Source organism: Polyodon spathula, chromosome 11 (genome assembly GCF_017654505.1).
Source record: "Polyodon spathula isolate WHYD16114869_AA chromosome 11, ASM1765450v1, whole genome shotgun sequence".
Taxonomy (NCBI): Eukaryota; Metazoa; Chordata; class Actinopteri; order Acipenseriformes; family Polyodontidae; genus Polyodon; species Polyodon spathula.
Genome location: NC_054544.1, coordinates 46469001 through 46483485, shown reverse-complemented (window position 1 = coordinate 46483485; position 14485 = coordinate 46469001). Strand labels below are relative to the sequence as shown.

The 14485-nt window shown below is 38.8% G+C and overlaps 1 protein-coding gene across 1 annotated transcript in view; it reads left to right on the top strand.

Moving 5' to 3' along the window:
* Positions 1 to 1023: 1023 nt before the first annotated feature.
* Positions 1024 to 14485, top strand: part of LOC121323490 (kyphoscoliosis peptidase-like) — a 28690-nt gene continuing 15228 nt past the window's right edge. The window contains exons 1-8 of the mRNA XM_041264576.1: positions 1024 to 1030; positions 5694 to 5776; positions 5866 to 5974; positions 10102 to 10219; positions 10592 to 10780; positions 12736 to 12926; positions 13463 to 13970; positions 14055 to 14334. Coding sequence (XP_041120510.1) covers positions 1024 to 1030; positions 5694 to 5776; positions 5866 to 5974; positions 10102 to 10219; positions 10592 to 10780; positions 12736 to 12926; positions 13463 to 13970; positions 14055 to 14334 — 1485 coding nt within the window. The remainder of the gene's footprint in view (positions 1031 to 5693; positions 5777 to 5865; positions 5975 to 10101; positions 10220 to 10591; positions 10781 to 12735; positions 12927 to 13462; positions 13971 to 14054; positions 14335 to 14485) is intronic.

The following is a 14485-nucleotide window of genomic DNA, read 5'->3' as shown; positions in this document are numbered from 1 at the left end:
ACTCATGGAAATGTAGCTGCATGAGAGCTATAAAATAGTATACTGTGGCAAAGTGCCCGCCCCTTTGTGTATTTTGTGTTGTATGTTGTGTGTTCGGTGAGTGGGGAACAGAGGTAATTGTAATAATAATAATAATAGTTATAATATAAGCTCACCGTGTTTTGTCTGTATAGTCCGTTTTGTTTGTCTCTTTGTTTTGGCTACGAGCGCCGTGTCCTGTGTCTTGTTTGTCCGTCAACCTTTTATTTTCTGTTTGTCTGTTCATTATTAAATGCTGAGCGAGACCATTCGCTCAGCTCCACCAAACTCCACCTCTGTTGTTGATTTCCTGGTTCCTGGTTTCTGTTCTGACGTCATCCACTGCAGCTGTCTTTGTGACATATACCCAAAATAACTTTCATGGTGCATTATGTATCAATACAATTTAGTTATGAATCCTATGTTTTTTCATATAGTTCAGTGTGAAGCAAAAAATAATAGGGTGCTCCATGCTTGTTTCTTTAGGAAAAAGTAGTTTTCTTTTCCATTATTGCCTGTGGAAAAGTACTAGACTTCATGTGAGTCCCATGACAAACACAAAAAAGCAGAAACAAATTCAAATAAAAATTAATGTAGTGTATTTAAAATGTGTGGAACAGATATGCGTTAGCCACTGTAGGGAATCTCTTCAATATGTTTTAAAAAGTATACATGGTCATTGGTGGAGAAATGACCCTTGGTTTTTAACAGCTACACAACAGAACTGCAGGGCTTATCTTTCATTTAAGAGTCCATGGGAGAGGGATTGAAATCATGCTATGGTAAGACCTTCATTTAACCAGGAAAGTCCCATTGAGATAAAAATCTTTTTTTTCAAGGGAGACCTGGTAATGAAGGTAGCATACAAAATCAGACTCCCTATTAGAGATCTAATGGTTCTTCCCTCTAACACACCCCCTGATACAGCTGCATGTTTTCACAGTGCTTATTGAAGAGAAGAGACTCAGGCAGAGCACAAAGGAGGACTCTACCAATTCAAACACCATGCCAGGTAAGGAGAGAAACATATCTGTACCCTAATCTTTAATTTTGGAAGGGATTGCTGTTTCATTTTTAGAGCCATTGTCTGAATTGCCATTGAAGAGCTTTTAGGAGCGGTATAGTTACAGTGTACCATTCTGTCACTGACAGCCTCACCCCATGACTGCATTGCCACTGCAAAACACTGGGATGGGTATGAGCCGTGTCCCTCTCAGAGATGGCGCTGGCAGCTGTGCTGTTGTGATCAGTTCTCATCTTGGGCTGCACAGCTGGGGCAACTGAGGAGACGGAGGGGCTCACTGACACAGCATTCCTGGATATACACACACTATACTGTATCTGGCAAATGCAAGATAATATTAGTATTATTATTAATATTATTATTATTATTCTACACCCTTGCTATAACGAACCTCTCGGGCTCCAAGCCTTTTGTCCGTTATATCGAGAGGTTTATTAAAACTTTTATTCAGAATCACTCTGACATGAATCGTTTCCATGTGCACCACATCTTAATCTAACATGCAAAAATCCCAAACAGAGCTGTTATTCCAAATCAAACCGACATGAAAAGTTTAACAGAAAAAGTTAATCAGATCCTCAAGTTTTCTTTTCTCTTTTAATTCTGTCTGTTTGTTCGCTTCTGTCAGCTTCACAACAGCAAGCACTTCCCCTAACCCTAATCTTTAGCCCCAGTTAGTCCCGCCTCGTCCCACCCCATGGCCAATGCCAGCAGCTCCTGGTCAAGATTTGGTAAAGGGACCTTTGGCAGCAATTATAGCCATGAGTCTATTTGGATTAGTCTCTACACTGCAATTTCTGCCCATTCTTCTTTGCAAAATTGCTCAAACTCTGTCAAGTTGGATGGGGACCTTTGGTGAAAAGCAATTTTCTCCTCTTTCCACATATTCTCGATTGGATTGAGGTGCAGGCTTTGACTGGGCCACTCCAGGACATTGACCTTTTTGTTTTTAAGCCACTCCAGTGTGGCTTTGGCTGTATGTTTGGGGTCATTGTCCTGCTGGAAGATAAATCTTCTCCCAAGTCCCTTAATGTTGTTGAAGCTGACACCCTGGGATCCTTCAAGAAGCTGCTTGATGAGATTTTGGGATCAATAAGCTACTAACAACCAAACGAGCAAGATGGGCCGAATGGCCTCCTCTCGTTTGTAAACTTTCTTATGTTCTTATGTTCTTATGTTCTTATGTCTCTTGCAGACTTCAGCAGGTTTTTCTCCAGGATTTCTCTGTACTTTGCTGCATCCATTTTGCCCTCTATCTTCACAAGCTTTCCAGGCCCTGACACAGAGAAACATCCCCATAGCATGATGCTGCCACCACCATGCTTCACATTAGGGATGGTGTTCTCAGGATGATGTGCGGTGTTAGGCTTGCGCCAAACATAACGTTAGCGTTGAGGCCAAAAAGCTCTATTTTGGTCTCATCAGACCATAGAATCTTCTTCCACTTGGTCTCAGAGTCTCCCACATGCTTTCGGGCAAACTCTAGCCGAGATTTGATGTGAGTTTTTTTCAACAATGGCTTTCCTTTTGCCACTCTCCCATAAAGGCCAGTTTTGTGAAGCACCTGGGCTATTGTTGCCATATGAACAGTGTCTCTCAGCTCAGCCACGACTTTTTTTGTGTTGATCAGTGGCAAAAACTTTAATTGAATCCATTTTGATTCCATGTTGTAACACAATAAAATGTGGAAAAGTCCAAAGGGTTGAGTACTTTTGAGAGCCACTATATTATTACTTTTTCAGTTTTTTTTTATTTTTATTTGGAGTCCAGCAGCCAGGTTCATTATAATGAAGGGCGTTATAGTGAGGGTGTAATATATTTATTTCTTAGCAGATGCCCCTGTCCAGGGCAAAGTATCACATTGCAAAATATCACATTACAGATAACAGCAGGTATAAGGTACAGTAAAAACTGTAGAAAATGAGATCAAATTCAAATAAGAGCAAAATAAAGAATACAGTAAATAATTACATTTAAGAGCGAACTCGACAAAGAGCAGTTAAACTTACAGTAAAAATATTTGCTTAGACAAGTTAAGTCCATTAAGAGCATGTATGATAAATGGATGAGAACGATTTCAAATAAGAGCAATTACAAAAAACGTGAATACGGATACCTATAAGAGTAAAATCAAATACAAGATACAGGAGTAGAGCAGTAGTAGAATACGACAAGGTACGGAGCAGTTCAATGCGAGTGTAAGCTGATGCAAGTACTGATACAATTGGGTGCCGTCTAGTCCAGTACAGTCGAGAGTTGTGAGGTTTACAAATGCTGTCGGAACAGGTGTGTCTTGAGGAGGCACTGGAAGTGGTCAGGACTGAGCAGTCCTGATATCCGTTCCACCACTGAGGGGCAAGGGTGGAGAAGAAGCAAACTCTGGAAGCAGGGGAGTGGAAGGGGGGGGGGGGGGATACAGCTAATCTGCCAGTGGAGGGGTGGGGGTGAGAGGGTGTGTAGGGAGAAATGATAGTCTGGAGATAGGAGGGAACAAAAAGGCAGCGATAGGCGAGAACAAGAGTTTTGGATGTGAGCAGTGTTAGGGAGCCAGTGGAGGGAGCGGAGCAGTGTTGTAGTGTGGGAGAAACGAATATTCGCAGAGTTCTGACAGAGCCTGCCACTGCTTAATCAATGACCAGGCACATGGGGGAGCATTAATACTAAGACAAGCAGACTTAGGGGCCGTTCACACCGGACGCCTTCTCCTTGTGCATCACTCTGTGGTCGCCACAGGCTAAAAAGCTCTATTTTGGTCTCATCAGATCATTAGAATCTTCCACTTGGTCTCAGAGTCTCCCACATGCCTTCTGGCAAACTCTAGCTGAGATTTGATGTGGGTTTTTTTCAACAATGACTTTTTTTTTCCTCTTCCATAAAGGCCACTTTTGTGAAGCACCCAGGCTATTGTTGCTGTATGCACAGTGTCTCCCAGCTCAGCCGTGGAAGACTGTAACTCCTTTAGAGTTGCCATAGACCTCTTGTTGGCCTCCCTGACTAGTGCCCTTCTTGCCCGGATACTCAGTTTCTGAGGACGGCCTGTTCTAGACAGATTCACAGTTGTGCCATATTCTCTCCATTTCTTAATAATGGACTTTACTGTATTCCGGGGGATAGTCAATGCCTTGAAAAAGTTCTTATATCCTACCCCTGATCGGTGCTTTTGAAGAACCTTATTCCGGATTTGCTTTGAATGTTCCTTCGCCTTCATGATGTAGTTTTTGTTAGGAAATGTACTAACCAACTGTGGGACCTCCCAGAGACAGGTGTATTTAACCTGAAATCATGTGAAACACCTTAATTGCACACAGGTGGACTCCATTCAACTAATTATGTGACTTCTAAAGACAATTGGTTGCACCAGAGCTTATTTAGGTGTGTCATAACAAAGGGGGTGAATACTTATGCAATCAGTTATTTTCTGTTTTATATTTGTAATTAATTTAGAACAATTTGCAGATTTTATTTTTCACTTTGACATTCTGGACTTTTTTTGTGTTGATCAGTGGCAAAAACTCCTAATTAAATCCATTTTGATTCCATGTTGTAACACAATAAAATGTGGAAAAGTCCAACAGGGGTGAATACTTTTGAGAGCCGCTGTGCCTGCCTGCTAATCACAGGCAGGTGATAATGATTACAAATTGGAGCCAGTTAACACTCCTCCTGGCTCCTTCCTATGGCATTCTGGGAGATGTATGCTTTTGTGCAAAATAACATTACAAAAATGAGTACTTTTAAGGAGCATGTTTTTTAAACAAGTGTGTATATTTTTAACGTGCTTTTTCACTTGCTTTGCATGGATTGAAATGTACAATTGCAGTAATTACCTCACGAAAACTATAATTTTTCTGCTTTAGATATATTATTATTATTATTATTATTATTATTATTATTATTATTATTATTATTATTATTACATTAATGTGTTTAGTTAGCTAAGCCACATTCAATTATGTAGCTGGTCCAGGCAATATGACTGGCATTTAATCTAAACAATGAAAACGCTAAAAGTTGGAAACTTTTTTTATTGGATCTCTTCAGACCAACAAAAATGATTTGGGAGGGAGGAGGGAGAAGGGAGGGAGCTTCAGACACAGGAGGAGGGAGTTACAGAAGAGGGGGCACATAATGTCTCCTTTTTGCCTGATGTACAAAGATGTCCTAATATGGACACCTTATATATACGATGGACGCGAAAACAGAAACAGGAACACCGTTTATTTCAGACCCCGTCTGTTTTGCAACGCAGCCGGTGTGAAAGCCTGCATTGTACAGCATATATATATATAAAAAAAATTTTTTAAGAAGAATGTTACGTTGGTGTGAAAGGACCTTTAACTAAGTTTTGTACTCGAAAGTAAAATTTAAACTTGCCAGAAGTCAAAAGCAATAGTCTTTATATTATTGGTTTTGGTGTACTATTTAGAAGCTCTTGTGTATGTTGATGTAGCTAAACCCAGATTATTTGGTGGCCTATCCGTGAATTCTTGTTTTTTTTTTCTGCCCTTATCCCTTAAATATATGCCATATGGCTATTTTCCACTGCAAAGACAAATGTGGTATTTATTTGTTGTTCAAATTGCTCAAATGTTCAAAAAATTGTTCAAATGTCCAGATCTTGTTTGACATGTGTTTTTCATTCTGATCCCAGCCTTCCCTTGGGACCAGTCCAGTTTAAAGAGTCTCCAGGTGGATCTGACAAAATTCAATCAGCTTGATGCCTTTGCCACTCAGGTATGGTTTACAAACTGTTTCAAATGAATCGATATTTATAAAAACCCTGCTCTGCACTGCCTCTGTGAACGACTGCTTGTTTTCAGCAGGTAAGCACTCAGAGCAGTGTGGAGGTCCTGGTGAAAGAGCTGCTCCAGAAAGCCCAGACTGATGTAGAAAAGCTGCGAGCAATCTGGATGTGGGTCACTCACCACATCGGTAAGGAACAGACTCAGATCATCCAGAAAAGTCTTCTAATGGCATTAAAGCCTGAATCTCACCAGGTCTAAAAGACTTAAAATCCCGATGGTGAATTGTTATATCATCCAAGTTTCAAGTCAATAAAATAAATAAATAAATAAATACTACGATGTGAATCCATTGAAAAATTGCAGACTACTGACCATCTTTAGGTTAATTTTAGGACAGGTGAAATTTTTTTCCAAATTTGGGTGAATGTCTTTTAAAAAAAAACATGTAGAAAAAAAAAAAAAAAAAAAAAAAAAAAAAAAATATATATATATATATATATATATATATATATATATATATATATATATATATATATATATATATATATATATATATCTTATATATATATATATAAATATATACAAAAAAAAACTCTAAAAAAAAAAAAAAAAAAAAAAAAAAAAAAAAACAAAAACACAAAGGTTTAGAGGTTTTAAATAAAAATCTAATAGTGTACCTAGTTATTATAATACCTTTAAGTGCTGTGTCACACAAATAGTTACTTGGACAAGTAAACAGCAGAGACACATACAGTTGCAGGACTATAGCATATATAATGAAGGGATAATATTATTAATATATAATAATAATTATAACACAATTATAATAATATGTCACTGAAATAACGATGTGGTTGATAGGCAACCTGTATAATAAAATAACCATAGCACGTATAGTATACATACTTATGGTATATAATATATATATATATATATATATATATATATATATATATATATATATATATATATATATATATACAAGATAGACAACGAAATAACATAACATACAACTACATATATAATCAAGAAAGAATAAACATGCGGGTAGAAATCGGGGTTTTATTTAGAAGGAAATAAACAAATGCTTAAGCACAAGGTGTTGAAAACAAAGTTTGTTGTCAACAGTTTAAATCCCCAACATATTTATATTTTCACACATTGGGGTATGCAAACTTTTGACAACATCTATCTCTCTCCCCTCTTTCTTTCTCTTACTCACTCACCCACTTACCCACTCACTCACACACATACTATATATGGAGGCATCAAGTTCCAATCAAGTTTTATTTTGTAGTGCAGTTGCAAGTATAATTGACACACAACATATGGGAAAACTAAATTTTACTCTGTGCTGTTTTACAAAGAAAAACGATCGACTGTTACATCTAAATGCTCTTTTCATAAACACACACTCATAAACAAAAAACTGGGAAGAAGTGTGCAAAAAAAGCAAAAACATTAAAGCTATATTGATATTTCTTAAGAATAGGTTCTATAGATACTTGCACTAGTGCATGTCAATTGTGTAAATACATGGACAAAAGTAAAAATATAATATAGCATAAGAACACCACATATCCACTAAAAACTAATATCTGCTGTAAAAATAGCAATGCTGTTCATGGAATAGCCTGTGAAAAATATAATAAAATAAAATATGTTGGAGAGACTGGAACAACTTCATATAAAATAATTCAGAACCACCTTTCATTAATTAGAAATAAAAAAGTCAAGGACTTGACATGAATGATATAAAGTTTGTAGTATTAGAACAGCTAAAATTAGACAATGCGACATCTAGAAGAATGAAAGAAAGTAAATGGATAAATAGACTGAACACAATTATGCCAGCGGGACTCAACAGAAAAGAATGAACTAATTAATTCCAATAAATATATAAAAGTTAAAAATAAATATATAAAGAAAATTCATTCAAAAGTTGTGCATGCTGATGCGCTGGGGAGACAATATCAAAGCTGATCTTCAGAGCCAGCATTGCATGATAATATAAATGTTAACTAGAATGAATACAGATTTAGAAGATAGAAGTAAAAATTAGGTCACGATATATAGAACACCATTACATCATGTAAGAATAAATCATGGATTTGAATGTAAACAATAACAAATAGTTATCATGCTGTTTGAGCTTGAGCTCGATTATATATATATATAATATAAATATATATATAGTGATATATTATATATATATATCTATATATAAGTATATCTATAAACCGGCTCTGGAAAAAATTAAGAGACCACTGCAAATTTTTCTTAAATCAGCATCTCTACATGTATGGCAGCCATTCCATTCCAGTGTCTGTTGAATTCCAACACAGGCACACCTCATTCTACTGAATGAGGTACTGATTAGGGGATCACCTGAACCAAATCTTATTTAACGAGGAAAAGTATAAAAACCACTCCTGTGGTCATCACTATCCTCTTGCAATAGGACCAGCTGGATGGCAAAACAGTGCTAGTAGTACCTCAAAAGTAATTGGAATCAAAAAATAACTATTGACCATGCCCAAAGAGTTGAAAAGGAAAGTTTTGAATGAGGAAAAGAAGGGTTCAATTCTGGCTTTACTGGCAGAGGGATACAGTGAGCGTCGGGTTGCTTCCATCCTTAAAATTTCAAAGATGGCGGTTCATAAGAACAAGGTCAAGCAGCACACATTGGGGACAACAAAGCTACAGACCGGCAGAGGGCGAAAACGACTCTCCACTGACCGGGATGACCGCCAACTCATTCGAATGTCACTCAGCAACCGTAGGATGACATCAAGTGACCTACAAAAAGAATGGCAAACGGCAGCTGGGGTGAAGTGCACGGCGAGGACGGTTCGAAACAGGCTCCTAGGGGCAGGGCTGAAGTCGTGCAAAGCTAGAAAAAAGCCCTTCATCAATGAGAAGCAAAGAAGAGCCAGGCTGAGGTTTGCAAAAGACCATAAGGATTGGACCGTAGAGGACTGGAGTAAGGTCATCTTCTCTGATGAGTCCAATTTTCAGCTTTGCCCAACACCTGGTCATCTAATGGTTAGACGGAGACCTGGAGAGGCCTACAAGCCACAGTGTCTCGCACCCACTGTGAAATGTGGTGGAGGATCGGTGATGATCTGGGGGTGCTTCAGCAAGGCTGGAATCGGGCAGATTTGTCTTTGTGAAGGACGCATGAATCAAGCCAAGTACAAGGTTGTCCTGGAAGAAAACTTGCTTCCTTCTGCTCTGACAATGTTCCCCAACTCTGAGGATTGTTTTTTCCAGCAGGACAATGCTCCATGCCACACAGCCAGGTCAATCAAGGTGTGGATGGAGGACCACCAGATCAAGACCCTGTCATGGCCAGCCCAATCTCCAGACCTGAACCCCATTGAAAACCTCTGGAATGTGATCAAGAGGAAGATGGATGGTCACAAGCCATCAAACAAAGCCGAGCTGCTTGAATTTTTGCGCCAGGAGTGGCATAAAGTCACCCAACATCAATGTGAAAGACTGGTGGAGAGCATGCCAAGACGCATGAAAGCTGTGCTTGAAAATCAGGGTTATTCCACCAAATATTGATTTCTGAACTCTTCCTAAGTTAAAACATTAGTATTGTGTTGTTTAAAAATGAATATGAACTTATTTTCTTTGCATTATTCGAGGTCTGACAACACTGCATCTTTTTTGTTATTTTGACCAGTTGTCATTTTCTGCAAATAAATGCTCTAAATGACAATATTTTTATTTGGAATTTGGGAGAAATGTTGTCAGTAGTTTATAGAATAAAACAAAAATGTTCATTTTACCCAAACACATACCTATAAATAGTAAAACCAGAGAAACTGATAATTTTGCAGTGGTCTCTTAATTTTTTCCAGAGCTATATATATATATATATATATATATATATATATATATATATATATTATATATATACATTGAAAAAGTATTTGCACCTATCTGATTTTCTGTATTTTTGACACTGAATGTTATCAGATCTTCAACCAAGAAGAACCACCCTGAGAGATCAAATAACTCAAAATTTTGATCCTTATTTCATTTATTTATTAAAGAAAGTTATGCAACAGCCAATGCCCCCATGTGAAAAGTAATCGCCCCCCCTTAGACGCAATAACTGGTTATGCCACCTTTATCAACAATAACTGCAACCAAACACTTCCTGTAGTTATTGATCAGTTATATAAAGCTTATGAGTCTCCTGAAACTTCAAACCACAATGGCTCAATAAAGGAATCTGGCGTTGATAATGTCCACCCCCCATCCCATCACATGGGATGACCTGCATTGCTTCTGCCTTCACAGAATACAACACTGAGGCATTTCATGATGAAGGGCTGCGGACGGGGGCCTCGGAAGATGTGCTGCGGACTGGAAAGGCTGTGTGCCCTGGGTACACGGGGCTCTTCAAGGAGATGTGCTAGTAAGTGTTATAACACTGTACTACGCTTATTGTGCATAAATGAATGCGTATTTTACAAACAAATAATGTAAAAGAAAACAGAAACAAAGATTGTGACAGGATTTCAGTAACAGAAGCTTCTGGAGAAATGTTCCTAATTCTTTATTGCTACTTCAATTTCATAAACAGCACTGTCAAATCAGAATTACAACGACGTGCATAACAATAACTATTGATTTCTGAAATGTGTTCAATACATTTTCCAGGGTTAAAATGACTGTTTTCTGAAGCTACATCCAGCACATGACTCCCATCTCCCTTATAAACCTTCTTTGACCTGAATGACTTAGAAGATCATTAGTGTGAGTGAGTCCACAGCTTTGTTGGGTTCAGTTTTGCAGGGATTGACTGCGTGGAGGTGTCGGGCTACTCCAAAGGGTTCAGCTATGTGCCTGGGAAACCGTTCAGCAGAGACCCAGATCACTCCTGGAATGCTGTGAGTCTGGGGGGAAGCTGGCATCTCCTGGACAGCACCTGGGGAGCTGGCAATGTCAACAGCAACTGCTCCCAATTCACATTCCAGTGAGCCCATCTATATTCTTTATATTGTCTGTACCTGTTATTCATATTAAATGTGGCAGCTATTAGTCACTGCTAGTACGTCTCAATGGACAGTTTGCACGGTTGAGTTAAAGCATCCTTCAAACCGGATTTAGCAGTCCAGTGTTTGCATCAAGTGAAACAGGCAAGCCAAGTCTGGTTTGAATGAGTATTGCAGTTTCCTCAAGCAGGACCATCATTCCAACAGGACACAAGACAGCTCACTTTAAAACACGTTTAACACCGTGGCAATTAAAACAAACTGCTTACAGATCGAGCAAGAAACAACCGCTAACCAAGATCATGCAGCAGTCTCTTGACACAGGGGTGGTACCGACAGACTGGAAAATTGCAAACGTAATACCGATCCACAAAAAGGGAAACAAAACTGAACCAGGTAACTACAGACCAGTAAGCCTGACTTCTATTATATGCAAACTTATGGAAACTATAATAAGAGCCAAAATGGAAAATTACCTATATGGTAACAGGGTACTGGGAGACAGTCAACATGGTTTTAGGAAAGGGAGATCGTGCCTAACTAACTTGCTTGATTTTTTTGAGGATGCAACATCGATAATGGATAATTGCAAAGCATATGACATGGTTTATTTAGATTTCCAGAAAGCTTTTGACAAAGTCCCGCACAAAAGATTAATTCTCAAACTGAACGCAGTTGGGATTCAAGGAAACACATGTACATGGATTAGGGAGTGGTTAACATGTAGAAAACAGGAAGTACTGATTAGAGGAAAAACCTCAGAATGGAGTGTGGTAACCAGCGGTGTACCACAGGGATCAGTATTAGGTCCTCTGCTATTCCTAATCTACATTAATGATTTAGATTCTGGTATAGTAAGCAAACTTGTTAAATTTGCAGACGACACAAAAGTAGGAGGAGTGGCAAACACTGTTGCAGCAGCAAAGGTCATTCAAAATGATCTAGACAAGATTCAGAACTGGGCAGACACATGGCAAATGACATTTAATAGAGAAAAGTGTAAGGTACTGCACGCAGGAAATAAAAATGTACATTATAAATATCATATGGGAGATATTGAAATTGGAGAAGGAATCTATGAAAAAGACCTAGGAGTTTTTGTTGACTCAGAAATGTCTTCATCTAGGCAATGTGGGGAAGCTATAAAAAAGGCTAACAAGATACTCGGATACATTGTGAAAAGTGTTGAATTTAAATCAAGGGAAGTAATGTTAAAACTGTACAATGCACTTGTAAGACCTCATCTTGAATATTGTGTGCAGTTCTGGTCACCTCGCTATAAAAAAGATATTGCTGCTCTAGAAAGAGTGCAAAGAAGAGCGACCAGAATTATTCCGGGCTTAAAAGGCATGTCATATGCAGACAGGCTAAAAGAATTGAATCTGTTCAGTCTTGAACAAAGAAGACTACGTGGCGACCTAATTCAAGCATTCAAAATTCTAAAAGGTATTGACAGTGTCGACGCAAGGGACTTTTTCAGCCTGAAAAAAGAAACAAGGACCAGGGGTCACAAATGGAGTTTAGAAAAAGGGGCATTCAGAACAGAAAATAGGAGACACTTTTTTACACAGAGAATTGTGAGGGTCTGGAATCAACTCCCCAGTAATGTTGTTGAAGCTGACACCCTGGGATCCTTCAAGAAGCTGCTTGATGAGATTTTGGGATCAATAAGCTACTAACAACCAAACGAGCAAGATGGGCCGAATGGCCTCCTCTCGTTTGTAAACTTTCTTATGTTCTTATGTTCTTAATCAAGGTGCATGAAGGACTTCCTAATTTAACAACCCGAGTTATTTATTTAATGAAGCTTTTTAACATTGGCGTTTTAGAAAAACTGTTAATTTAGCACTGTAGTTTTCAAAGCTTTGTGTAGTTTTCAAAGCTGGTGGTTGGGTTTCTATACAATATTTCCTTTCAACCTGTCTTTGTTTTCCAGATACAATGAGTTTTATTTCCTCACACACCCTGCTCTTTTTATTGGGAATCATTTCCCAGTGGAAGAGAAATGGCAGCTGCTGAATTCCAGGGTGTCACTTTCGCAGTTTGAAAATGCTCTGCTGAAAAAAAGCTATTTTTACAGCATTGGCCTTCTATCCATCAAGCCCAATGTGTCTCTGATAAAAACAGGTACGTACCATTACGGGAGTCTAGAACAGACAAGCATCTGTCATAATAATCACACAGTGCCTGAGAATCCATATGGTGGCGCCAAAGCTCTGTGCATTTCTGAAGTTTACGACTGATAGCATATTGAAGGTATTAGCTGAAACTTAACTTTGTAAAACTTCAAAAAACACATAATACAGTAGTTATGTAAATAATAGTTTAATAAGTTTTACTTTACCACTTTTCAAGACACTGGGCCATCTTCACTGAAACCTTGTTCTGTCAGTAAATGTGTTGAAGCCCAAGGTTCTAACTACACACAATTGCTTTACAAGTTTTTATAGTTCAAACATAACCTGTAAAAAACAAGGTTGACTGTTGTATGGTTTCTTAAATTACATAATATATGTACAGCGCAAGCATTGGGCTGCAGTACTTGAGAGCACATTCAAGTAAACACAGGCTGTTCTTACAGGGCGGCTGTCAATTTATGGCAAATAATGTCAACTCACAAAGGAGAATACAAAATGCTATCTGTGCTTCTGTCTTTACAACAGTCAATGGGAAGGTTACAATCACTGTGAAGAGTCAGTCTCCTACTCTGTTCACACACACCTTGAACAAGAAAAAGGAATGTGGCATCATCACCTTGACAGCAGACGGGATGAGCCTGGATATCTATCCAAAGACAATTGGGATACACCAGCTGAAAATTTACACAAATCAGTTTGATTCAACAGAAACCTATGATTGTGTGTGTGAATATCAACTTCAGTGTGAGTCTGTCAATAAAGAATTGAAGCTGCCCTCTGCCATGAGGAACCCGGTGGGCCCCAGCTGGCTAACAGAGATCAAGGGTCTCCTCCAGCCCTCCCAGTGCAGCCCTATTGTCTACACCCAGGATGGGCACTGTGCTTTCAGATTCCTGCTGGAGAAGGACCTGAGCTTCATCCTAAAGCTGAGTCTGGAGAATGTCAATGCCTCTGATGACTTGAGCAGACACGTCTTTATTTACAGAGAGGGGAACTGGATGGAATTTAAAATCCAGATCCCTAGGGCCGGCATGTACCTTTTCACCATTTTTGCCAAAGAAAACTCTGCACCTGGAAAAAAACACAATTTTGTATGTAATTATTTAATCTCCTGCAGCAATCCCAGCGTGCAGTGGCCAGTCTTCCCTTTGGTTTACCCTTCCTGGCAGCAGGAATATGAGCTAGTGGAGCCTCTCTCTGGTGTCCTGCCAGCTCAGCGCATCCTGCAGTTCAAGGTGAGGATCCCTGGTGTGGCGAAGGTGCTGGTGGAAAGCAGAGACACTCAGGAGCTCAGTGTGTCCAGCGATGGCTACTGGACTGGGAGCTGCAGCACCGCTGGCTGTATGGACCTGACTGTGATGGTGCTGCACAAACCCACTGACAGCTCTTACTCCTTGGTGCTTCAATATCAAGTGGAAAACAATTGATTGAGATATATATAGGTGTGTATAAGGGTGCTATTAAATCCAAACATGCAGTAACACCAGGATGTTGAAGAAAAAATATTAAAGGTTATACAAAAAAATCCATTCATGATGCTTTTTTTTT